General features: G+C 54.8%; 1 protein-coding gene across 1 annotated transcript; it reads left to right on the forward strand.

Annotated features, from left to right (window-relative positions):
• Nucleotides 1–656: 656 nt before the first annotated feature.
• On the forward strand, nucleotides 657–22738 carry LOC113975009 (aryl hydrocarbon receptor-like). The gene is made up of 11 exons (XM_027698607.1): nucleotides 657–697; nucleotides 790–977; nucleotides 12916–13013; nucleotides 16054–16143; nucleotides 16991–17099; nucleotides 17377–17507; nucleotides 18212–18414; nucleotides 18515–18624; nucleotides 19406–19547; nucleotides 19950–21543; nucleotides 22475–22738. The coding sequence occupies exons 1-11, from the start codon at nucleotides 657–659 to the stop codon at nucleotides 22628–22630; spliced, it is 2862 nt and encodes a 953-aa protein (XP_027554408.1). The 3' UTR covers nucleotides 22631–22738.
• The last annotated feature ends 1261 nt before the right edge of the window (nucleotides 22739–23999 follow it).

Raw genomic sequence — 23999 nt, forward strand, 5'->3', positions numbered from 1 at the left:
CCCCCCACATCCCTCATCACTTCCTATTCCCCCCACCTCCCACTCCCCCTTCAGGCCCCAAATACTGCTTCAACCACATCCACCACCATCTACCCCCCTCTACATCCCCCTTCACCCATCAGCCCCCTACTCCCCCACCTCCCAATCCTCCTTCCAAACCCAAATCCCCCTTCAACCCCCTCCATCTCCATCAATACCCCTACATCCCCCTCATCCCCCCACATCGCCCTCACCCATCATCCCCCCATACCCCCCCTCACCCCTGCAGTTCCCACTCCGCCTTCAGACCCCAAATCCCCCTTCAACCCTCCTCCACCACCATCAATCCCTCTACATCCCCCCTCACTCATCACCCCCCTACTCCCTCCCCCGCCACTCCCCCTTCAGACCCCAAATCCCCCCTTCAGACCCCTGCATCCCCCTCACCCATCACCGCCCCACATCCCCCCTCACCCCCGCCGTTCCCACTCCCCCTCCAGACCCCAAATCCCGCTTCTCCGCAGCCAAGGTCCCCCCTCCCCATCACGCCCCGATCCCCCCCGGCCCCTCCCCTCCCCGAGGGCGGGCCGTTCCCGCTCCCGTTCCCATTCCCGTTCCCATTCCCATTCCCGCCGGCTCTCCCCGAGGGAGCGGCGCCGGGCGCTGCCGGCCGGGCCATGTACGCGGGGCGCAGGCGGAGGAAGCCGCTGCCGCGGGCGTGAGTGGGGGCGAGGGGCCGGGGCTGAGGGGGGCGAGGGGCTCGGGGGGGGTGATCCCCGCTCCCGGTAACGCGGCTGTGCCCCCGGGCAGGACGCGGCCGGGCGCGGCCGAAGGCGGCAGCTCCAACCCGTCCAAGCGGCACCGGGAGCGGCTGAACCGGGAGCTGGAGCGGCTGGCGGGGCTCCTGCCCTTCCCGCCCGACGTGGTGGCCGGGCTGGACAAGCTCTCGGTGCTTCGCCTCAGCGCCGGCTTCCTGCGGGCCAGGAGCTTTTTCGGTGGTAAGGGACCGACGGCTTCCCTCCGGGAATCGCGATTCCCCCTCGGGATTCCCTCTGAAATGATGCGGTGTGTCCCCCCTCTGCCGCATCCCCTCTGGAACTGTGCGGTGTGTGTCCCCTCTGCTCCATCCCCTCTGGAATTGTGCGGTGTGTCCCCCCTCTGCCGCATCCCCTCTGGAATTGTGCGGTGTGTCCCCTCTGCTCCATCCCCTCTGGAATTGTGCGGTGTGTCCCCCCTCTGCTCCATCCCCTCTGGAACTGTGCGGTGTCCCCTCCCTGCTCCATCCCCTCTGGAACCGTGCGTTGTGTCCCCCCCACTGCTGCATCTCCCCCCTGGAATTGCTCCCCCGCCCCGCAATATTGTTGCGCCCCTCTTGGAATTCCCTCTGCCCGCCCCGAAGTTTGTTTTCCTCCCCAGAACATTTGGGGTGTTTTTCCCCCTGGAATTTTGTGTGGTTTTTTTCCCCCTAGAATTTTGTGTGGTTTTTTTCCCCCTAGAATTTTGTGTGGTTTTTTTCCCCCTAGAATTTTGTGTGGTTGTTTTCCCCCCAGAATTCTGTGGGATTCCCCTCTTCCACCCCCCACCCCCGAGATTTTTGTTTTCTTTACCTCCTAGAATTTTGTGTGTTCTTCCCTTGAATTTTGAGGTTTTTTTTTCCTCCCTCGAATTTTGTTTTCCTTTTCCCCCATACCCCTTATGGGTTTTTCCCTCTCAAATTTTTGTGCGTCTACCCTCCTCGAATTTTTGTTGGTTTGTTTTTTTTTCCCTCCTCGAAATTTGTGGATTTCCCCCACCTGCCTCGAATTTTTGTGAATTCTCCCGCTTGAATTTTGGGTTTGATTTTTTTTTTCCCCTCCCCCTCAAATTTTCTTTTTTATTTTCCCCCTTGAATTTTGGGGTTACCCCCCCCAATTTATTTCCCCCCCTTCCCTCTCAAATTTTGGTGGTCTTTTTCCCCCTTCCACTTTTGTGTCTTCCCTCTCCTCTCAGGAATTTTATGTCTTTCATATCTTCACCCTTTAGAATATTGTTCCCCCCCCAAATATTTTGTGCTTTCCCCTGCTAGAATTTCATCTTTTTCCCCCCAGAATTTTGGTTTCTTTCCCCTGGAATTGCTTTTCCCCCCTCATTTCCTCTCTGTGCCCTCTCCAGCTGCCCAGCCCTGGTTGCATTGTGCCAGGTGCTCATTTGGGATCAGAAGGATCTGGAGAGATGAAGCTGATTTTGTTCATGGGTTCTGCTGAAGTAGAAAATTCTGGTTTAGGCTGGAGAGTTTCCGTGGCCCTGGACTGTGGCTGAGCCTGGAGCTGCCCAGTTGGGAAGTTTCCCCATGCAAGTGACTTTTTCCCCTCTGTTAGGATAGACTTGGTGTGCTGACAGTGAGTAATAATTCCCTGTGATGTGGTTACAGTTTATTTGGGAACCTTTGATTTTTGGGAGCCATTCCACTGCACTGTAATTGTAATTAATAGGATGGCATCGAGGCATCCCTGGGTTTTCCTGATGAAGTAGCAGTGCCTTGAGAATGCTGCATGTGGCCACAGAAACACCACAATTTCCCAGTTTAACTCCAAATCACTGAATATATTCAATATCTCCTTTCCCCCCCTTTTTCCGTTCTCCTTTAAACCTCACTTGAAGGATTGACCAGCGGGTGAGCTGGAAAAGGAATGGCCAGGGAGAGTTGTTTGCCTTGGAGCATTAGGTCAGTCTGTTGGGCTGTATTGGCTGTGTTTTCCGATCTGGTTTTGCTCTGGAAAGGGTTTGGAATGCTGTCTGTGAGGATGCTCTGAGGCAGAGGACAGTTGATCCCGCTGTTTGGAAGGGGACTTCATGACTTTGGAAGTGCCACACCGGGAGCTGTTTTGGGGTTTATCATCCTTTCCAGGCAGATTGTGCTGGGATGCTGCCCCAGCTCAGCCAGGGAAGGGTGAGCATTCCTGGGAACATGGTCCTGCTGCTCCACAAACATCCTGCTAGGGCTGTGCATCCTGGGGTTTGACATTCCCACTCCCCTGACACCGTGGGTGACTTTGGTTGAAATTTACTGCTCTGAGATCCTCTCTCATTTTTTCTTTTTCCTCCCTCCCCATCATTCCATCTGGCTTGATCTCACGGCTCCAACTTCCCGACTGCCTGAGGCTGTGGGATGGATGGTGCCCGCTCCTTTCTGCTTTGAGGCAGGTCACTGTAATTCAGGGGTGGGAGGGAAGGAGGAAAGCCTCGTCCTTTTAGAGGCAAATAGTGATTGCAGACCTCGTTGAGTCTCTCCTGGTGCTTTAAAACAAAATAATAATTAAAAAAAAAATCCTTCAAAGGAGCCCTTGGCAAGCTCATTGACAAAACTGAATGATTTTAAGTGACTTTATTCCTTTTGGAGTGAATGCTGGAGTGGTGTGGCTGTGCTGGAGCTGAGATAAAGTTCACCTTAGGAAGGCTCCTGTTCAAAATACTCTTTTTATTCCTTCCTCTCATTTTTCCTTCTTGGTTATCTACATGTTTAGGTTATTTTTTCCCCTTGGTCTGTCAGGGAGCAGGGTTAGGAGGGGCACCTGGAGGCCGGGAGGGCTCATGTGCTCCAAGTCCTGCTCAGCATCCCTGGGAGTGTAAAACAGGATCCCAAGGAGACAGTTGTAGCTGCACAAGCCCTGGGTGAGATCAGATCAGAAAACACCAGTGGTTTGGGGGCTTTCTGTGCTTATTGGGAGCAGCCAGCATGGCAGGAGGCAGCTCAGAAACAGGCTCTATAAACCCTGGAATGGAGCAGGGAGCAAGAAGGAGGAGCCCTCGTGTCCCCTGCTCCAGTGTGTCCCGAGTGCTTCCTGAAAGCAGATCACGAGAAAGCAAGGATGAAAACTGGGGTGTGCTGCCATGGATTGTGAGGAGAAACATCTGAAGCAGGTCTCAGGTGTTGCCCATGACCTCTGACAGCAATTCACCCAGCAGGGTTATGCCAGCCGCCGTTTCTCCAGCCGGAATAAATAAATAATTATTGATTTATTAATTATTAATTGATTGGTTTTAATTTTATTTCAGCATCTTGGGGAAGTTTGTATAGGCTCAAGTGGCTGTAGATCTTGGTCACTGGTAAAATCTTTGGGAGCTCCTCTTGGGTTTTTTTTCAGGCTCTTGGTCACCTTCTGGCCATGTGATAAATTCCTCAAAAGGCAGAGCTCCACAGCTCTCCTTAGACACATACTGCATTTTTAATCCTAGAATAGTTTAGGTTGGAAGGGACCTTTTAAAGCCCACCTCATTCCAACCCCCTGCCATGGGCAGGGACACCTTCCACTAGCCCAGGCTGCTCCAAGCCCCGTCCAACCTGGCCTTGGGCACTTCCAGGGATCCAGGGGCAGCCACAGCTTCTCTGGGCAACCTGTGCCAGAGCCCACCACCCTTCCAGTGAAGAATTTCTTCCCCATATCCCATCTAACCGTGCCCTCTGGCAGTGGGAATCCATTCCCCCTTGTCCTGTCACTCCAGGCCCTTGTCCCCAGTCCCTCTCCAGCTCTCCTGGAGCCCCCTTAGGCATTGGAAGGGGCTCTCAGGTCTCCCTGGAATCTTCTCTTTTCCAGGCTGAACACCCCCAGCTCTCCCAGCCTGGCTCCAGAGCAGAGGGGCTCCAGCCATCAGAGCATTTTGTGGCTCACTCTGGACTCGCTCCAACAGCTCCATGTCCTTTTTATTTTGCTTTTCTGGAAGCGAACCTGCTGCTCAACCATCAGAGGTGGCTGAGATACCGTGTGCAGGAAGCACCTGCATGTGCTTTTATCTGAACAGTGGAGTTTTGAACATTGTTTCGGCGAGATTTTACCGGGAGGTCTTTGATTTTTTTAAAAAGACACATTTTGCCTTTGGGCACGAGGACTTTAATACTTTATATGGCCTTAAATGATGCTGCCCCTGTTGCCTCTCTGCCTGTCTGGGGGCACAACTAAAGGCCTGAAGTTCTATGGCAGGAATCAGAGGATTTAAGGCTGCTCAATGTTCTGTTGTTTAATCTTTGGAGTGGTTTAGAGATCATTAAACACTGTCTTTGTTAAGCAGGATTATTTATCAAAACAATCCTTTCCTCAGGCTGAGTACTGGGCTGGTGTGTCTGCTGTGTTCCTGCTGCCACCCTGATGCCAAGTGGTGGCTTTCTGCAGGTCTTTGGAAGTGCAAAGGACAAGAGCATCCATGTGTGTGTTTGCCTACTAATTCTGCTCAACTTTTGTGCATAATCTCTGCAGTGTAACAGAGCAGGGAGCAGTTCAGTGCCAGGTGTTTGCCGTGTGTGTTCAGCATCTCTGGGAAAGGAGGGAACTTGGCTGTGGTCTCCTCCTGGAGCCTCCTGATCTTCATCAAGATGAGATAGGCTTCTCTTGTGATGGAGCAGCACTGCTGCTCTCCGTGAAATTCCCAGGTGCCTTTCCCAGGCCCCATTGCCTGACTTTGCAATCCCAAGTATGTACAAATGCTTTCTGCCCACGGGAACGCTGCTTCGTGGCTGAGGTGGACTTAGGTGTGGGAGCAGGGCCATGGGAGGGATGGAGACATTGGGAAATGTGTCCTGCCAGAGAGGTGAACCACTCCTGGCCAGTGCTCCAGCTCATCCCACGTCCCATCCTGCTGCTAAGGCAGCACTGTCCATAACCCAGCACCATTAGCCTGGACCAGGGGGAGCTGAGGTTGGCTTCCATCAGTGCCGGTTGACTTCAGGGCTTTGTACCTTCTCCTTTCCTATCCAGATCTCTTCCTCTACAACAGTCCCCCCAGGTGTCTTATTTCCTTCCCCCCTTGGTGAACAAACATTTTTAATTGTCACTTGCCCCCTTACCTTCTTACCCTTCCTCCCTGCTCTGCAGGAGGCTCTGTTAGCATGTGGAGTTTGGTGGAGGTTGGGGCTGTGCTGCAGGGCTGCAGCTGCCCGGAGCTGAGGGATCTGCATCTGCCTCGAGCCCGGGGACCCCTCCTCTGTCCCCCGTAATGCTGAGGACTGTCCTTGGGGTGGTGCAGCGAAGCCAAGCCACCAAACAGCCCCACTCCTGCCATCCTCCCCCCTCTCTCCCCTACCCCGAGTCCCGCTCCGGGGTGTGCACGGCACGTCATTCCAGGCACGGCACGTCATTCCAGCCGTGTGCCAGCATCTTATCCCGCCGGTGCCTGGCGGCTGCTCCCCTCTAATCCCTCCCCCGTTCCTCCCCTTGGTGCCGGGGCCCAGCAAGCACTGCTGGCTGATGGAGGAGCGGTCCCTGTCTCTTGTGCCTCCCTCGCCTTCAGGAAAGGGGGAGAGAAGAAGGAGAGATGCTTCAGGGGAAGGTTTGCTGTCTCTCCCTGCGTGGGGATTTGTTAGCCAAAAAGGAAGATGCCTCAGAGGCACCTTGTCATGTGGCTGTCGGGTACCATCTGTGTTGCTTGGGCCGCTTAAACTCCTGGTGGGAGGTCAATTGGCAGATGTCAAAACGGGCAAGGGCTCAGTTTGGAGAAGTGTCTCTCGCAGTTTGTTCCTGCAGCTTGCTGGGAAGGGTGTCCAAGCTGTGCCTCCCATCCTACAGCAAGCCTGGCCCTTCTGGTGTGTGAGAGCACTCACTTGCCCCTGGGTGTCCAGCTGGGTGTCCCCTGGGGGCCCTGTACTGTCACGAGTCGTGTGGCACCGACATTCAGCAATTGACCTGCAGCCTTCCTTTCGTGGGATTTCTCTGGATGCTCTCAGTCAGCTCTGGGGTTTATAAACTGTAGGAAGAGCCATAGGAAAAGGTCAGTCCATGGTGCCAGGAGGTGCATGTTTGAACCCCACTGTGAGCCTTGCTGCCAGCCAGCACTGGGCTAATTCTGCCTGGAAATCCTCAGAGATGCAGATGCAGATGGAGCATCCTGCCTGGATTGCTCGGCTTGCCAGCGGCCTCTGGGCAGCTCAGATGCATTGCTGCCTGGGAGGAGAGGAGGAAAACACCCTGGCATGTGCTGAGACCTTGGAAATTTTTGGCTCCAGGGGGACTACCAGCTGCACAGCCTGTGATCATGGATCAGATGTAGCCGTTGTGGTTTTGAGCTCGACGTGAGTACGTTTTATATGGAAGGTTAAGGTTGTGTATCCCAAACTTAGGCAGTTTGCCTCGCACATGTATTTTTAAAAGATGATGCTCCAGTGGATATTGAGGGCTTGGGGATTTTCCCTGGGTCCTCTTAAAATCTTAGGTGGCTGCTGTAGCATCGATGTGCAGCCTCAGGGCTGAGCTTCACCCTCAAAACACTGATATGAATCCAGACTGTTATTGCTGGACCTGTGCCAGCCCAAAAAGTGCCTGAGCTGCAGTTGGGTTGGACTGGAAAAGTGCTTTTAATTATATCATTATTACAGACTGTGTAACTGTGCCCCTGGAACCTCTGCTTAGGGGTGAGGCCTTGAGATGGGATGTGTGGGACTAACTAACCTTGTTCACTTTGTCTGCTCTCCTTCCTTCTGAGCTGTTCAGCCAAGCACTGCAGAGCTGTAGCAGTGAAGCCTAAGGGATGGTTTAAGAAAATAAAGCCTGGTCCTGTGATCACCCTGCACTCTTAATTGCCTAGGTAATGAGCTGGCCTTGGAGGGGCAATTTAAGCTGGAAAAGTCTTGTGACTTCCCCTTAGGTAAGCAGTTTTCCTGCTGTGTGCTTTCCTTGCCAAGTATTTTCCCCTGGCTCTCCAAAGAGTCACTGGTAGGGAGCTGTTGGGGGTCCCTGGGGTTCACTGCCATCTCAGCGGCTGCCGGGGTGTCCCAAGGCTCCCTCAAAGGAAAGCACGGGAGCAGAGCTGGGAAGAAACTCCAGATTAGGGTGTTGGGCTGGGCTGATCCTTCCCGGTCTAGTGAAAGGTGGCCCTGTCCATGGTGTGGGGGGCTGGAACCAGATGGTGTTTAAGGTCCTTTCCAACCCAAACCGTTCTGTGGTGGACACCTAAAGCTCCTGAGGGATGAGCAGTGGGAGAGTTCAAACCGCTGCTGATGCTGCAGGAGGAAGGGAAAGCCTGGCAGGTCCTTGTCATCTTTGTCCTTGTTTAAACTTCTGCACGTGCTTCTCCCTTTGAGACCCGAGTGCCTTTGGTGACACAACAAAAAGCCACACGTGGTTGAGGCCTCCTTGCTTCTAAAAGTGCAATTAGATCTGATAAGAGGCCATCCATTATTCACTGTGCGTGTTCGCAGAAGGTGGTGTATCCACACCATTCAGGCAGGGATAAATAATTCATCTGTTTAATGAAATTCGTGTCAACAGGGAGCCGTGGCAGGTATTAAGTTAAGTAAAACCGTAGTATCCATTAGGAATAAGCAAATGGAAAGTCAAGAAGTAGTTTCCAGTTGCTAGAAAATGGGCTTTGTACAGCTGTGATGAGAAACCAACTGAGGCGGGGAGGAGACCGAGTTGAGTGTGGCAACCAAGAAGGCATTTGGGCCAAATTTTGATCCCTTTGCATCACACAATCATACAACAGTTTGGGTTGGAAGGGACTTTAAAAGCTTATTTTGTTCCACCCCACTGCCATGGGCAGGGACACCTTCCACTAGACCAGGTTGCTCCAAGCCCTGTCCATTTTAAAGGAAAATGTTACTCTGGCTGGGGCAACACCACGTTTTCCTTTAAGTGATTCTTAAACATGAAACAACCTCAGTTTATTCAAAAGAAACCCAAAGCGTTGAGTGGTTGTTTGTTTGTTTTTTTCCTCTAAATTGTCAATATTTTCTTTCTTCTTTGCGATAAAATGCGGGAAAACAATTTTGAGGGGCTGCACTGAGCAGCAGAGCTGCAGGTCCCTCTGCCCGTGAGCATCTCAAAGCTGGCGGGGTGGGTGGGAATCTGGAGGTCCCTCGTGGTAAGGTCTTTACTCCCATGAGTGGAAGACCAGCTTTTCAGGGAATTGCCACAAATGACAGAAAGAGAGAGGTGGATAAAAGGCAATTAATGTAATAAATCAATCTCTCCTTCCCCCAGAGAGTGACTGATACGCACTGGGGCTTGCAGGGAGCACCATTACCAAAATCCTTCTCTCTCCCCTCCCCAAGGCCTGGTCCCACTAACAATGGCCATGCAGATAGCCCAGCCCTTGCCTGCAGCCCTTGAAGAGCCATGAATTAGTTTGGTTTCCTCTCCTGCTACTCCTGCATTGACACCTGGGGCAGGTTTGGGATCGAGTTGTGTTGTTTTCCTCCTCCGCAGTCAGCAGGCGATGTGAAACTGCCCCCACCGGGAGCTTTTGCCCTGTGGAGGGAAGGGGGGCTGGGAGATATCCTCTCAAAAATGTTAATTCCCGCTTGGTGGTGCAGAGATTTCTCAGGTCTGCAAAGCCCTGGCAGGTTCAGGAGTTCACTGGCAAACCTGGTAGGCAGTGAGGTGTCCCTTCAGCACCACGTGAAACAGCTTCCCAGGCTGAGTGCCGAGGGAAGCACCTGGAGGTGGAGGGAGGAAAGCCACCTCCTTGCCCCCCCCCAGCCCTCTGATTCCTGGGGGTGACAGCAGCGGGCCAGGCAGCAGAGTCCTGGTGAGCACCTGTGTGTGAGGATGACCGGGGGCAGGGAGCATCCTCCTCCCGTGGGGAGGCACGTCGGGCAGGGAGTTTGTTCCTCGGAGATGGGACCGGGCAGGGAGAGAATTTCTTCCTCTCAGCTAAAAGGCTTTTTGTGGCAAAATAGCCTGCGGGGCCTGGCAGAAGCTGTATTTTCTTTTTCTTGGAACAAGTAGCAAGAAAACTGTGCAAGCCTTGCTGCTTTCAGGCGACTGACTTGTCTCTCCTCACCTTTCTCCTTCCAGCAGCAAAGGCTGGATGCCGGTGGCCAGAGGGAGGGAGCCCAGCAAAGGCCACTTCTCCCCTTTTGGGTTTTTTTTTTTCCTCCCCCCCTCTTTTTATTTTTTTTTTTCCCGCTGAAAATTGCGCAGCGAGGGCAGAGGTTGCCCCCTCGTCTCGCTGCCCTGCGTGAAGCGCTGTGCCGGGAGGGCACCTTTCCCGGTCCCTGCTCTCCGGGCTGGGGGGAGGATGCGGCGGCGGTTCCCCGGCTCGTCTCCGCCCCGTCAGCCTGATGTGCTGTGACAGTTCTGCTGAATTGCTGACCCGAGGGGCTGCGAGGGGCTATTTACGGGCAGACAAAGCCGGGGCACACCGGGCAGGAGGCCAGCCTGGGGTGGCCACACCCAGGAGCAGGTCGTCTTTGGCGTTCCTTGGGTGACTCGGTGGAAAAGGCGCCGTTTGGTGAAGTCGGCAGGGAAACCCCCGTGGGAACTGTGGTTTATAGGAGAGCAGCCCTCACGCCCCAGTGGTTCGATCCTGTTTGCAGGAGCAGGTTGGGCTTGGTGGCAGGAATCTGCACTGAGAACAGCAGGCCCTCCTCTGCTTTTCCCCCAGAGCCCAGGTGCTGATAGCAAAGTCTTATTTTTAGCTGTTGTAGTTGATATTTCCTTTTGCAGGGGTAATATCAAACCATTAAACCAGACCCCTGAGCAGAAGGGCAGCACCCTTTAGCTGCTCTCCTGTCAGCCAGGTTTATTTTTATCTCACACCTCCGGCACAGCAGGCTGGGAGCTCGCAGAGGACTGGAGACCTTTAATAATTCATAACTCCTACATTTTGCTCCCAGCGATGGGAAAAGCCGGAAGGGCACTGGCACAAACCTGCTCCATCCACACCACGGGGCCGTTGTGGCCCTGTGCTCTCGTGCTGCTCTGCCCCGTGGCCTGTCCCTGCCTGGGATTTGTGTTGGGCTCCAGCCTGGGCAGGGGACCCTCGATGGTCCCTCGTGGTGGGATGGCATTTGGGGTGGGACAGAGCGAGGCCACGCTCAGGACAAACACCTCAACCCTGGTGTCGGCCTGTCCGTGTCCACACAGCTCCTGACATCATCTGGGCGGGCTGAGCTCGAGGGGAATTTCCAGAAGCAGGGGGTTTGCTGCCATATCAGGTGTTTTTTCTTGTAATATTAGAGCTGGGACATGCTTTGCCTTTGGTTATGGAGCTGAGTCGATCTTTGGGATGGTCCTGTGCCTGGTGGAGGAACATTTTTGTCCCCAAAGCCTGAGGTGTGTACTGGTGAGGCTCTGCAGACCACAGCATCCCTCCTTATTCCCAGCCACCTGCGAGCCAGTACCTGCTGAGGGTGTGGAGGGCTTTGGGATGGAAGGGGAGCCCTGGCAGTGGAAGAGGGGGCCATGTGCCTTTGCCACGTTCTTGCCTTCCCAGCAGAGAAATGCTGTTGCATGGGGGGGTTCCACAATGGAGACTGAACCACCCTTCCTCTCACGGGTGCCCCTGGGTTCAGCTTTAGATCTGATGGTCCTGGAAGGCTGAGATGCAGCTGGAACATCTGCCTTTTGCAGCACCTGAGTCCTTCGGGATCTGCTCCACGCGGATGGAGGAGCTGATTTGCAGCAGCTGCTTTGGCAAAGCACAGGGTGAGCCGAGTGTTACAGAGCTTGGTTTTGTTTATGTGCTGGTGGCTGTTGCCTTCTGAGTTGCTGCTCAGTCTCTGCTCACGGCTTTGCTCCCCATGACAGCTTTTTGGGCCATTAAATTGTTTTCAGTGTCCACTTGTTCCCGTCGCATCTGAGCCTGTCAGCCCTGTGGCACGTGTAGCACAGGAGCTGGGAAAGACAAATCCAAAGGAGCTCTTGCCCTCTCTGAGCCCTGGCAGGCTGCAGTGGTGCTGCAGCTGGTGCCTCACACCTTTCCTTCCACATCCCAGGGGGAGCAGCTGGTTTAGCAGCAGGCAAATGCTGTCCTCTGTCCTCATGGTGCTGGCAAGAAGCTTCCCAGCTTTCCTGCAACTTACTCTGTCTCCTAGACAGGCCTGTCATGCACAGGCTTGTTGTCATCTTACTCTTTTAATATTATCCACCCTAAAATATCCCCAGGATTTGTTCTCTTGGGGAGCACAGAGCAAAATTTGCAGGCACATCTTTTAGTTAAACTGAGTGACAGGTTTCCTCATCCGTATGGATTGTGCATCGACCACTATTAGATCTCGGATGTCTGTGTTTGTATCCATGTGTTTTCCGTGTTGTTTTTCTCCCACTGTGAGCTGTGACTTGCCTTAATTTGGTTGAATAAACTCACTGTGTTGCTGAACTGTAACAAGACATCATTGACTGAGCTACATCCTTCAAAATGGCACATTCCTCATCCTGGAAGAGTGGAGGGCAGACTTTTGCTGCTGTTGGTCCTGCAACGCTCTGGGCTTGGGGCAGAGCGACTGGAAAAGGAGCTGGGGTGCTGGTGACAGTGGCTGGACATGAGCCCAGAGGCTGAGGGAGCTGGGGGGGCTCATCCTGGAGAAAAGGAGGCTCAGGGGGGAACTTCTGGCTCTGCAACTCCCTGACAGGAGGGGGGAGCTGGGGGAGGGAGGTCAGGCTCTCTCCCAGGGAACAACAGACAGGACGAGAGGAAATGGCCTCAAGTTGTGCCAGGGGAGGTTGAGATTGGATATTAGGGAAAATTTCTTAACTGAAAGGGTGGTCAGGCACTGGCACAGGCTGCCCAGGGCAGTGGTGAATTCCCTGTCCCTAGAAATGTTCAAAAGGCTTGTGGATGTGGCACTTGGGGACATGGGTTAGTGGTGGGCTTGGCAGTGCTGGGGGAACGGTTGGACTGGATGATCTTGGCGGTCTTTTCCAACTTCAACAATTCCGTGATTTTATGATTCTGATGCCTACCTGCTTCAAGGATCCCTGGCTTTAACTGCTTGTTACTTGTAGGTCGTTAAAGTTCCAGGAGGGAAAAAAGAGTGGGGAAAAAAAAACAAACCCAAACCAGCAGTTCAGGGTACTGGGGAAAATGTCCTGTTAAAATCGACTCTTTGAGGGCTGTGACTCCACGGTGGCTTCCCCTGGCACAGCATTGTCCAGCTTTGCAGCCAGGTCCACTTTTGGGATGTTCATGGCGGTGGGTTGTGTGTGCTCCTGCAGCACTGAAGTCCCTTCCCTCTCCTTCGTGCAGTGGCTCTGAAGAATCACGGTGCCAAGGAAGCGGAGAGGGATGGAGACTGCGGCAACGGACCCGCTCCAACCGTGCCAGAGGGAGAGCTGCTCCTACAGGTTAGTGCTCCTTACTGGCCACCTCTCTCTTGCAAATGCCTTCAAGGGATTTTCCTCTTGGCCCTTTTCCAGCTTGTTTGAGTTTTGCCCTAAAAGCAGGCTGTTCTGTTGCTGGTGGCAGGTGTTTTGGTGAAGCCGTGGTTCCGTGTGGTGCAGCTCCCTGTGCTTGTGACTGAGCAGAGGTGTAAGACCTCCTCAGGTCCCTGGGGAAGAAACTGTGTTGCTGCTCCCCTGCTTTTCCCCTCGTTCCTGGAGAAAATTGGCGTCTGTAAATTGTCCATGTGTAGGAAACATCTTGGTAGAAGGAGTGCTGGATTTCTGGGCACGGAGATTCATCTCTGTTTCTTCACTCTCATGTGTAAGTGTGCCGTAGGTGTTATGTGGGAGCCAAGGTGTTTGAGTGCTGTTTTCAGCATGGGCACACTGGGCCTGACTTGAGCACGTTGTGCAAGCACTGGTGAAAACAGGGAAGAAAATGTCATGGGAGTCTTCCCTGATTTTGCGGCAGTGATGCCACTCAGTACGTAGACAGGTGCTGATTGTGTGCTCAGCCCACAGTCCCAGGGTGTATCCCAGGAGCTCTGCCAGAGCTCCCTTGATGATGCTGGAGACAAGGCTGGGGATGCTGCAGCGTGGTTGGCTGAGCCTGCTGCTTCCATGGTTTATTCAGAGATGCAGGAGATGACCTTCTGTCTCCAAACTGTGCGCAGTGAATAGGAGGAGGTCAGGCTCTGGCAGCGCAGGGTCCTGCAAGGACACAGGTCTCCCTTCCCCGCCTGGCACCCGGGCACAGGCTGCAGCTCTGACCCCTGCCTGGCTGGCCTCCAGCGTGGGATGAGCGTGCTGGGCAGCCCCAGCTGCCCTCCAAACGCTCACTCAGCAGGAATTGTAATTACTGTCCTGCTGGAGAGCTGAGGAGCAGGGATGTCCGTGTCTAGGGAGAGAAGTGCTAAAGCCAGGCTAGTTAACAACCAAAAAACTGAGGGTTTTCCCTCAGGAGGTAACAAAACTGCTCAGCAGGGCTTGCTGGGGTTTGATTCCTGCTCATCAGCTCCTCTCAGAGCTGGATGCCATCCTTTTAGAGGTACCAAGCTGGGCATTAAAAGCTCTGGGTGTAGGTTTGGCTCTCCCAGGGGTCTGTCAGTGGGATTCTGGATGTGGCAGGGGCTTCAAATCTGCCTTCATGCCCCAAGGAGATGCTCCTACATGTTTATAAACCTACTTCCATCCAATCCATCACCTCCGATGTCCAAAGTTGCTTTGTCTCTTGGTCCACTCTGATTCTTCCCTTCTCCTCCTCTGATATTGCTCAAAGGGTTAAAGTGCATTTGGCAGCACTAATTAACCTCTGCAGCAGATTCCCACACACTGAGATCAACCCCAGTAAATAGAGAGAGCATTTGTGCCCGGAATAAAGGGAAGGAGAGGGGGGAGAAACACCGACCTTGACAATGAAACAGGAGTTGGCAGCAACAATAGCTGGACTTGGCTGAGCCTACACGCCAGACCCTAATTAATCCTGATGTCTGTGCATTATGGAGTGGAGGAAGCAGCCAGGGCTGGCTACTGTGGCTTCCCTGCCAGGTTAGTGGTACAGGATGGTTTTGGCTCTGGGGCTTCTGGGGTCCACATGCAAGACCCTGCCTTGCAGGGGGCTCCTGCTTCGTGCTGGCAGTGTGCCCCCACGGGGACCTGTTGCCCTTAGGGAGGGGTGGCCACGGGGTGCTGTCAGGGCAGTGAAAGCTCTTTGGCTTCTGGGGAGGTAAACCAGTGATTTTCATGGGTTTTCCTGACCTTTGCTCCTGGGCAGCACTGTGGGCTTGAAGGTTTAAACTGGATGTCTGTCAGGATCGTTTCAGAGCTGGTGAGACTAAGTCACAGTGATTTCTATCACTTGGGCTCAGGGAGGACTCCTGTGGGGCTGCTCTCTGCCCTGGCAGGGGGATGACGAGGTCTTCAAAGCACTGGGCTCTGTGCCACAGAGGCTTGCAAAGGTTGGTGCTGTGCCTGCAGCACTTAAGGATGCTTCCCTGGATCCTGCCAGTGCCTGTGTCAGCAGTGGTCTTCTGCCTGTCAGCTCCTGCCTGGTGCCAGAGAGCAGGGACAGCTGCTGCACTCCCAAACTGGTAGAGAAGCTCCTCTGCCCCTTGTAGTCTTCTCCAGGTGCAAAGACTCGGCCTGTCCTCCCTCCTGCTTACAAAGAAGTTGGCATTTCAGAAATCAGATGGTTTTGCTGCAGTTTCAAAAGCCAAACCCTTTTACCTTTTCCATTTCCACTGGTCGAGGCTCTCTCAACACTGGGTTGGCCACCTTGGGGAGGGAGAGGGCAGGGGAGACAACACCTTCCTTGGCCTTGCTCTTTGCACTCCATGGTCCTTCTCCAGGCCACTCCTCTGGCACCTGGGAGGACAGGAGGGATGCAGACGAGGCCAGGACTGGGTGGGTTTCTCCCAAAGCAGTATCCCCATCCACAGGCAGCAGCAGGGAATGCCCAGCCAATGCTGGCACCACTGTGGTGGGTTTGCTCTCCCCTGAACATCCCCTGGCTTTTCCAGCCTCCTGCAGCCACACACGGCTGCCAAGACCCTCCTGGGCCATGAGAAAGGTGGGACCTGTGAGAGCAGAGCCACCTGGGTAGACACAGCATTAATGCAGCCAACATGAAATGCTGTTTTGATTCCGGGTTGTTGGAAGGGCTCATTTCCACCAGAATGGACCAGTTCCTGATGGACCAGCTCCTGTGCTGCAAGCAGGTCAGAGATTTTATTTGCTCTTCGCATAGGATGAAGGTAAATGTCCTCCAAAGCTGAGTCTGAGTGAATGCTCCCAGGATGGAAGCGAAGTTTTCCATCAGTTTGGATTAGGATACACTCAGGCAGCTGTACAGAAGAGCTGCATGACCTCAGGGAAACCCAGCAGAAGGTGCTGTCTGTGGTGGCTCAGCTCCCTGCCAGCTGGGGCCAGCCAGGACTGGGGTGACCAGTGTCCTGCTGGGCAGGAGTGATGTGAGTGTGACAGGTACATCTCCTCTCTCCCACAGGCACTCGATGGCTTCGTGCTGGTGGTGACCTCAGAAGGGCTGATATTTTACTCCTCGCATACAATTCAGGACTATCTGGGATTTCATCAGGTCAGTGGGACTCCAGCTTTGCAGAGCCCATTTTTCCTTGGTGGTGGAGAACAGCCCCGAGTTCCCTCCCGGGAGGAGGGAGGAGTCTCAGGGGGCTGTTTGGGGCTTTTCCTTGGTCTTGTGAATTTGGACCCCGTATTGCCAGACGTGGTCAGTGATAGGTGACAAAGGACTTCTTTGGCCCACAGATACTTTCCACCAGCCACGTTGATGGGCCACAAGGTTTCATGGCCGTGGTGAGACGTCTGGGGTTCCCTGCCCAGTTTGCCTTGGGCCACTGGTAAATCCCATAAGGCTCCAATGCTTTCTGGTTATCTTGGGCACCCAGGTAACCTGGAAGGCACTAGATCAGGTTTACAGGGAAGTGGGACTTACCACAGTCCCTCAGTTGCTGTGGTTTGGTGTTGCTCCCACACAGCTGGCTGTCCCCAGCATCTAGGGTAGATGAGGACTGTCCACCTGAGCAAAGGGAGCAGGTCCCAGAGCCTTATTCTTTCGGGAATAGCGTAGGGATAAGGTGGCTTTGCTGCTGTTTTGTTCCCAAACCATGTTTTCATCTCATCCCATACATCAGCTTTAGGATTTTGAAAGACATCATGTTACAGGGATGAGAGTGTAACAGGGGAGCTGTATTGGCTCTTTAGGACTGGGAGGGAGGTCAGGCCCAACGTGGGCAAGGGGTCCTTAGAGCCAGGTGTGCTGTCTGTTCCCACTTGCATCAGTGTTGGTGGAAGGTATCCGGCCTCATTTGGCCAGCTGGGGCCCTGACGGGCTGTTTCCAGGTGGGACATGAAAACTGGCACCCAGGGACAGGCTGCAGAGCTCACGGGTTGCGTTTTCCCTCCAGACAGATGTCATGCACCAGAGTGTCTTCGAGCTCATCCACACCGAGGACCAGCCGGAATTCAGGCGCAACCTCCACTGGGCCCTCAACCCTCAACCACTCACTCCCGAGGGTGAGCCTTCCCCAGGAGGTAAATGTAGGTTGGCATCCCAGTTGGCATGAGATGTGTGGCTCCCCAGGTACACAGTGGGAGCAGAGCTCGCTGCCGCCACTTGCCCGTGTCCGTGTGGCTCAAGCCGTGGCTTCATCCAAACATTGTGGCTTTTCCCGAGTTTCTGTTGCTGTGATCACTGCAAATGCTGTGGGGACCTCCAGCCCTTTCTAGGGATCTCCAGCCATCACCGGGGTGAATCCTTGCTTGATCGTCTCTCAGTCCCTCTCTTCCACAGGGGGGAAAGGCCTTGGCTCTTCTGCTGTGATCTACAAACCGGATCAGCTGCCCCCAGAAAACTCCTCCTTCCTGGAGAGGAGCTTTGTGTGCCGTTTTCGCTGCCTCCTGGACAATTCCTCTGGCTTCCTGGTGAGTGCAGACCCTCCACAGCAGGAGGGTGGGACAGGCTCACGCCAGGGGTTCATGTCACTGCTGAAGCAAGTTACTCTTGGAAGACCTTTCTACCATGTGCAGTACCTGCCTGTCTCAGCAAGGAGACTTCCCCTGTTTTCCACAGGCTTGGTCTGTACCTGCAGCCTCTCCACGAGTGTCTTGTTCCTCTCCTCTCAGACATGCTGAATCTTGAACAAAAGTGCTTTTCCACCATGTGTTTAACTTGGTTTTCCTGTTAAAGGCGTGTCTTTAAACCAAGTAGGTGGTGTTCATCCCTCCTCCTCTCTGCTGCAGAGCACTGGATTTGGAAGGACAGGTCACAAGGGTGGGGAGGCCTTGGCACAGGTTGCCCAGAGAAGCTGTGGCTGCCACATCCCTGCTGAAAGTGTTCAAGGCCAGGTTGGATGGGGCTGGTGGAAGGTGTCCCACCCCATGGCAGGGCCTTGGAATGAGATGATTCTTAAGGTGCTTCCAAAACCAAACTATTCTATGATTCAGTGATTCTATTTACACCAACTCTGCAGACAGACATCTTGCTTTTAGTGCAGCTCTGCTCCCTCTCTTTCTCTCCTCTCCTCTCCTCTCTCCTCTCCTCTCTCCTCTCTCCTCTCTCCTCTCTCCTCTCTCCTCTCTCTTCATCCACTTTTCTGCATGATACTGAGCTTTTCTTCTCTTCCCAGGCTTTAAACCTGCAAGGCAGGTTGAAATTCCTTCATGGGCAGAACAAAAGGTCCGAAGACGGCTCTGCACTGCCCCCCCAGCTCGCTCTCTTCGCCATCTCCACCCCGCTGCAGCCCCCGTCCATCCTGCAGATCCGCACCAAGAACATGATCTTCAGGACCAAGCACAAGCTGGACTTCACCCCCTTGGCGTGTGATGCCAAGTAAGCAGCAGGGCTGGTTTGAGGGGTGGTGCTGTGGGCTTCCAGCGTTGCCTCCCCAGGCACAGCCCGTGAGCTGGGTGTGTTCCCCGTCCCCCCGCAGGGGGAAGATCGTCCTGGGCTACACGGAGGCGGAGCTGCGGATGTGCGGCACCGGGTACCAGTTCGTGCACGCCGCCGACACGCTGTACTGCGCCGAGAACCACGTCAGGAGTAAGAGACCCTGCCCTGGCCACTTGTGCCCACCCCTAGTGCTGAGGAGTGGGCTGGGACCACGGGCAGCTCCCTTGGCTGCCGCATCAAGGCATTCCCTGTAGGATGCTTTACTTTATGCTTTGCTGTGGGGCTCTTGTCACAGCAGGGAGCTTGAGGTGGAGATATCAAGCTCTTAGAGACCGTCCAAAGGAGGCAACAAAGATGGTGAAGGGCCTGGAGGGGAAGCCGTGTGAGGACACTGAGGGCACTTGGTGTGTTCAGCTGGAGAAAAGGAGACTGAGGGGAGACCTCCCTGCAGTTCCACCTTCCTGGGCAGGGGCAGGGACTGAGCTCTGCTCTGGGGGGACCAGGGACAGCACCCAGGGAATGGCTGGAGCTGTGTCAGGGCAGGCTCAGGTTGGATCTCAGGCAAAGGTTCTTCCCCAGAGGGTGGTTGGGCACTGCCCAGGCTCCCCAGGGCAGTGGGCACACCAAGGCTGCCAGAGCTCCAGGAGGGTTTGGATGATCCTCAGGGTGTGACTCTTGGGGATGGGCCTGTGCAGGACAAAGGGTTGGACTTGATGACCCTTGTGGGTCCCTTCCAACTCAGCATATTCTGGGATCCTGTGAGTGCAGGGAGGGGTATTGGGCTGGCCACAGGTGTCCCCTGTGTGCGCCAGCCACGCTCCTGCTCTGACCCCAGCTGCTTATCCTGGCTGGAAAGGGCAGTGTCAGCAGAGGCAGCCGTGCCTCTGGTGAGGTGGTGGCAGCCCCCAGCACACGTGCTTCCTCCTGGCAGTGATGAAGACGGGGGAGAGCGGCCTGACGGTGTTCCGGCTGCTGACCAAGGAGAACCGCTGGAAGTGGGTGCAGGCCAACGCTCGGCTCGTCTACAAGAACGGCAAACCCGAGTACATCGTGGTCACCCAGAGACCCCTCGTGTACGTGCCTGGGGGGCAGCCTGGGCTGGGAGGGGGGTTCAGGCTGGCTGTTTCCATCGCTGTGGGCCCTGGGATGCCCCGAGCAGGGCAGGATGTTGGATCTGTCGTCGCTTCTTGTGCCTTTTAAAGGAGCAGCCATAGGATACCGTGCTGTCATGCTGTTCAGCCATGTCCCCCTCTGCAAGGCCACCCTGCAAGGACGGGGTGATGCTTGGTTATGCTGCAGATGTGGGGTTTTATGTGTGTGTGTATAAAAATGTGTGTGTGTATTTGTATGTAAATGCACGCTGGTTGTAGCAAAGGGGCTTTGGCTTGCAGGGACCAGAATTATCCACTGCAAAAGCACTTTGTGTGGTGTATTTGTGCACGTGTAAGCCACAGTCTGCTCTTCCTGCCCTGCAGAGATGAAGAAGGAGGAGAGCACCTTTGGAAACGGTCCATGCATCTTCCATTCACCTTTGCCACAGGAGAAGCGCTCCTATACCAAAGTGCATACCCTCTCCTGGGCTTCCCTGACCCTTTCCAGAGCAAAGGGAAAACCAGCAAGTCCAAGAAGACCTCCTGCAGCCATGGAGGGCGCTCCCAGAAGAATGGTGTTGACCCCAGTTCTCTGCTGGGTGCCGTGATGCGACAGGACAAGGCGGTGTACACCTCCCACCCAACTCCTACTCCTAACCCCTCTTGCAGCAGCAGTTTCCACCTCGAGGATGTGTCCGTGCCAGGTGCAGGAAGGGATACCTGGAGTATGGGTGCTGCTCCAGTTTCTTCAAGGGGGAACAGCCTCAAAGAGGAGCTGCTGGATTCGCAGCAGGAGGACCCTCTCTTGGCCACCCTGGACTCGCTGTCAATTAAGAGCGACGAGAGCTGTTCCAACAACGAGCTCTTCAGTGCCCTGGAGGGGCTGGGGTTGAACGCAGAGGACCTGGAGCTCCTGCTGCTGGATGAGAAGATGGTGATGGTCAACGTGGACCCAGAGCACTCCCCATCCCTGAAAGACAGCCTGGCCAGCAACCAGGTTCTCTCCTACATCCACAGCCCTCCGGTGGAGGAGCACGAGGGAGGGGAACAGGCGTGTCCCCTGCCAGGCCCGTCCCCGAGCCCAGGGGGAGGCCCTGCTCCATCCCACACTCCGTCCCACATGGAGAGTGAGGACCTGCCACAGGGCGTGGTACAGCCCAGCCCTGCCCTGGGCCAGCCCCCTGTCCAGCTGTGGGAACAGCCCCTCCACGCCGTGCCAGGGCTGCTGCCAGAGGGGGAAGGGCCGACGGATGGCTCTGGCTCGCAGTGGAGACCAGCTGGGGAGGAGGCTCTGCTCTGCTTCCTCCAGCCAGCGCAGGGCACCCCATGGGACAAGGGCCCCAGCTCACCCCCAGGAACCCCCCGCAGGCAGGAGCCACCCAGGGCTCGGTGGCTTGAGGGTGACTATCCAGCCGTGCAGCCCATCCAGGAGGATGCTCAGGGGTCCTTCTCCCTGCCCAGCCAGTGCCAGGACCGTGTGGGACGCCCTGGCTGGCTGAAACACCGTCACTCACTGCTCAATGGGCTGTGTGGCCACAGCCCCGACTCCCCTCCACACCTCCTTCCCAGCAGCAGCAGCAGCAGCCCCAGCCCGTGGCAGGACTATGTTTCCCCACTCCTGGGGTCTCCAGCTCAGCCTGGTTTTTATGGCATCACCCAAGACTTCACCTCTCAGCACCAGGGCTGCTTGGGTCCAGGGCCCGGCCTGCTGCCACAGCACTTCAACCTGAACGGGTTATGCAGCGTGGAAACCACAGGCAGCGGGGGCTCCCGGGAAGAGATGGCTCTGTGCCCCAGTTTTTTTCCCCCTTCCTACCAGCCTATTCCCGAAAAGCAGCTGAGCCCTGTTCCCTCCATGCCGCAGCACCCTTTCCCGAGCTCAGCTGCAGGGCACTTCAGGAACATCAGCAGTCGTCTGGAGACCCTGAATTCTTGCGGGACATACACCTCTGCTCTGAGCCAGGAGGGCAGGCACAGGGTAAGGGTCCACCTCTGCTCTGAGCCAGGAGGGCAGGCACAGGGTAAGGGCCTGTCTCCACTCTGGGGTTCAGTGTTTTCTGTGCTGGAATTGCCCGGGAGCCTCGGCACTGGGAGGCACACACTGGCTGCTGAGTACATGGAAATGGCCTTGCTGTAGCTACTGCATGGCCAGAAAGGGAGGTTTTAGTGGCTTTTCTTTGCATCAAGAGTTGAAGAGCAAAAGACCAGCCTGTGAGTTTGTTCAGAGGTGGCCATTCCTCGCTCTGATTTCCATATTGTTTGTTTAATTGCTGTTTCTGTATAAGGAGTGGCTCCAGCCAGGCACTGGTGAGCTGTGATGGGTGGTACAAAGCACGTGTGAGATGATATTCTGTAGCATCAGGTCTTTCCTTTGTGAAAGCATCCCCTGGCCTGTGCACAACCCCTGTGGAGAGCCCACCTGGCTGCTGCTGAGCCCTTCAGCATCCCAAGGCCAGGACCACAGCACTGGATCTGGGTGTCACCTGCACCTCAGCTCCTCCCATTCCACACCACCTCCAACTCGTATGCCAGGCACCTTCTCACTCTGTTGAAGAGCTTCACTCTGGCCCTGCCTGGGGGTGTGGGAGTGTGTAGAACCAGCCCTGACACATCTCTAGAGCTCGGTGGCCACCTCGTGTTTTTGGCTTGCCAGGAGTGCAGGTGCAGGACCAGGCACTGCTTCAGATGCAGCCGTGGTTTCCCGTGATCCACAGGGCTGGGATACCTGCCCAGGCAGGTCTGTAGGTGAAAACTAGTGCCAGCAACGGGTCAGCATTTGCAGGAGAGGCCCTGGGGGAAGGCTGGGATGTGCATGGGGTGGCTGCCCTGCCAGCCCCCTCTGGGATCAGCCTGACCAGTGCTAATAACCCCCTACAAAGGGCCTCACCCCTGCTTTCTCTCTCTCCTAGACCCACAGCGGCCGTGGTTTGCCCAGCTCTCCCATGGGACTCCCTGAAGAACACCCAATGCTGGGAGGAAGCCTGGCACCCCCCTGCCAGCCTCAGCCCCGGGCAGAAGTGCTGCCAGATCACCCTCATGCCTCCAGTGGGGACTTCTGTCTCTAGGAGTGACTGGAATGGACAAAGCAGGACTATTCCCTGGGGAAGGAGCTGCCTTCAAGTTGCAGACACCAAACCTCCCCAGCTGCCGGGGCTCTTGATGTTGGTTGCTTTGGCTCAGCTGGGGCTTCGTTGCCCTTTTATCAACTTGCCACCATCCTGCTCCATGTGCCATTCTTGTGGAGGGTTCCCTGGCCTGGGCAGGGGCAGTAGCAGGCAGCAGGGCTGGAGGACAGATTTCCCAGGGCATTGGGAGCATGCTGGGCTGTGATGCAGGTCTCATATTGGTCAGGAGTCGAGTGACTCTTGGCCAGCTGGAGGATATCATTTATCACTTGCTGTGTCTCATCGCACCCATCCAACCTCCTGAATGTGGTTTTTTTGGTGTGTTTTGCCAGACTTGTGGAAACCCAGGTTGCTTCCCTGGCTGTGGCTTGTCTGCCATGGTCTGTTAGGCCCTGGCAGTGCCTGTGCCAGGCAGCCCTGGCCCTGAAGGACAGGCGGGTTTTGGATGGCTGGTGTCCTCCAGCTTTAACAAGGCTTTGCATTTCCATGCACAATCCAACAGAGATGCAATACCTGTGTGTCCAAAAAACAAGAGACAGAAAAGGTTTTCGCCTCTGGTATTAAATTCCCTGCCAGGCACCTGTGGCTGTGGCCACATTGTACAGATACTGCCTGTTTTATAAGGAAAAGGAGCCCTGTTTTGTGTTCTTGTGTTGCTCTGATCGTTCCCCACCCCAGCTCTCCCTGTGTCCCATGGTTGGGGTCCAGATTAGAGCTCTTGTAGCCAGCACCCTGGGGTTTGTTGTCCTGTGTGTGATGTGCCCAGGTTGGCTGCTCAGCTGGTTTTCTCCTGGATGATGGGCTCTGAGGTACCTTCAGACTTCAAGTCTCAAAGGTTTTGGTTAAAAAAAAGAAAATTTCAGTAAGATAAAGAAAATAAGGGTAATGATTCTTAATTTTACATACTGAGAAAGTGGTATTTCCCCCCAGAACATAACTACAGCCCACATATTTGTATATAATATGAGCTGACAGGTTTATTTTTATGCCCCTCCAGTGGAGGAAGAAACAGCTTCTTACCATCCCAAAGTTGCATCCTTTGGAAGGGGATGAAGAGACTGTTTAAAAGATCAGAAACACAGTGACCCTTTAAGAAACCTGACAAAGCTCATCCCTCCTCCTGCGTGTCCAGCTTTGGTTTCATGTGAATTTCCATCCTTTTCTTTCAATAAATGGCTTTAGAGCTCATCCCCTGACATTCCCCTTGCTTGGTTGTGTCTTTTCCTGATCTGAAGCATGTCGGGGTTTGGCTTGGCTGCAGCATTGGAGCCCAGGTCTTGCCACTGGTGGCAGGGGACACAATGTTCTA

This window comes from Neopelma chrysocephalum, unplaced genomic scaffold (assembly GCF_003984885.1).
Source record: "Neopelma chrysocephalum unplaced genomic scaffold, ASM398488v2 Primary Assembly neopelma1_130, whole genome shotgun sequence".
In the NCBI taxonomy this organism is placed as follows: Eukaryota; Metazoa; Chordata; class Aves; order Passeriformes; family Pipridae; genus Neopelma; species Neopelma chrysocephalum.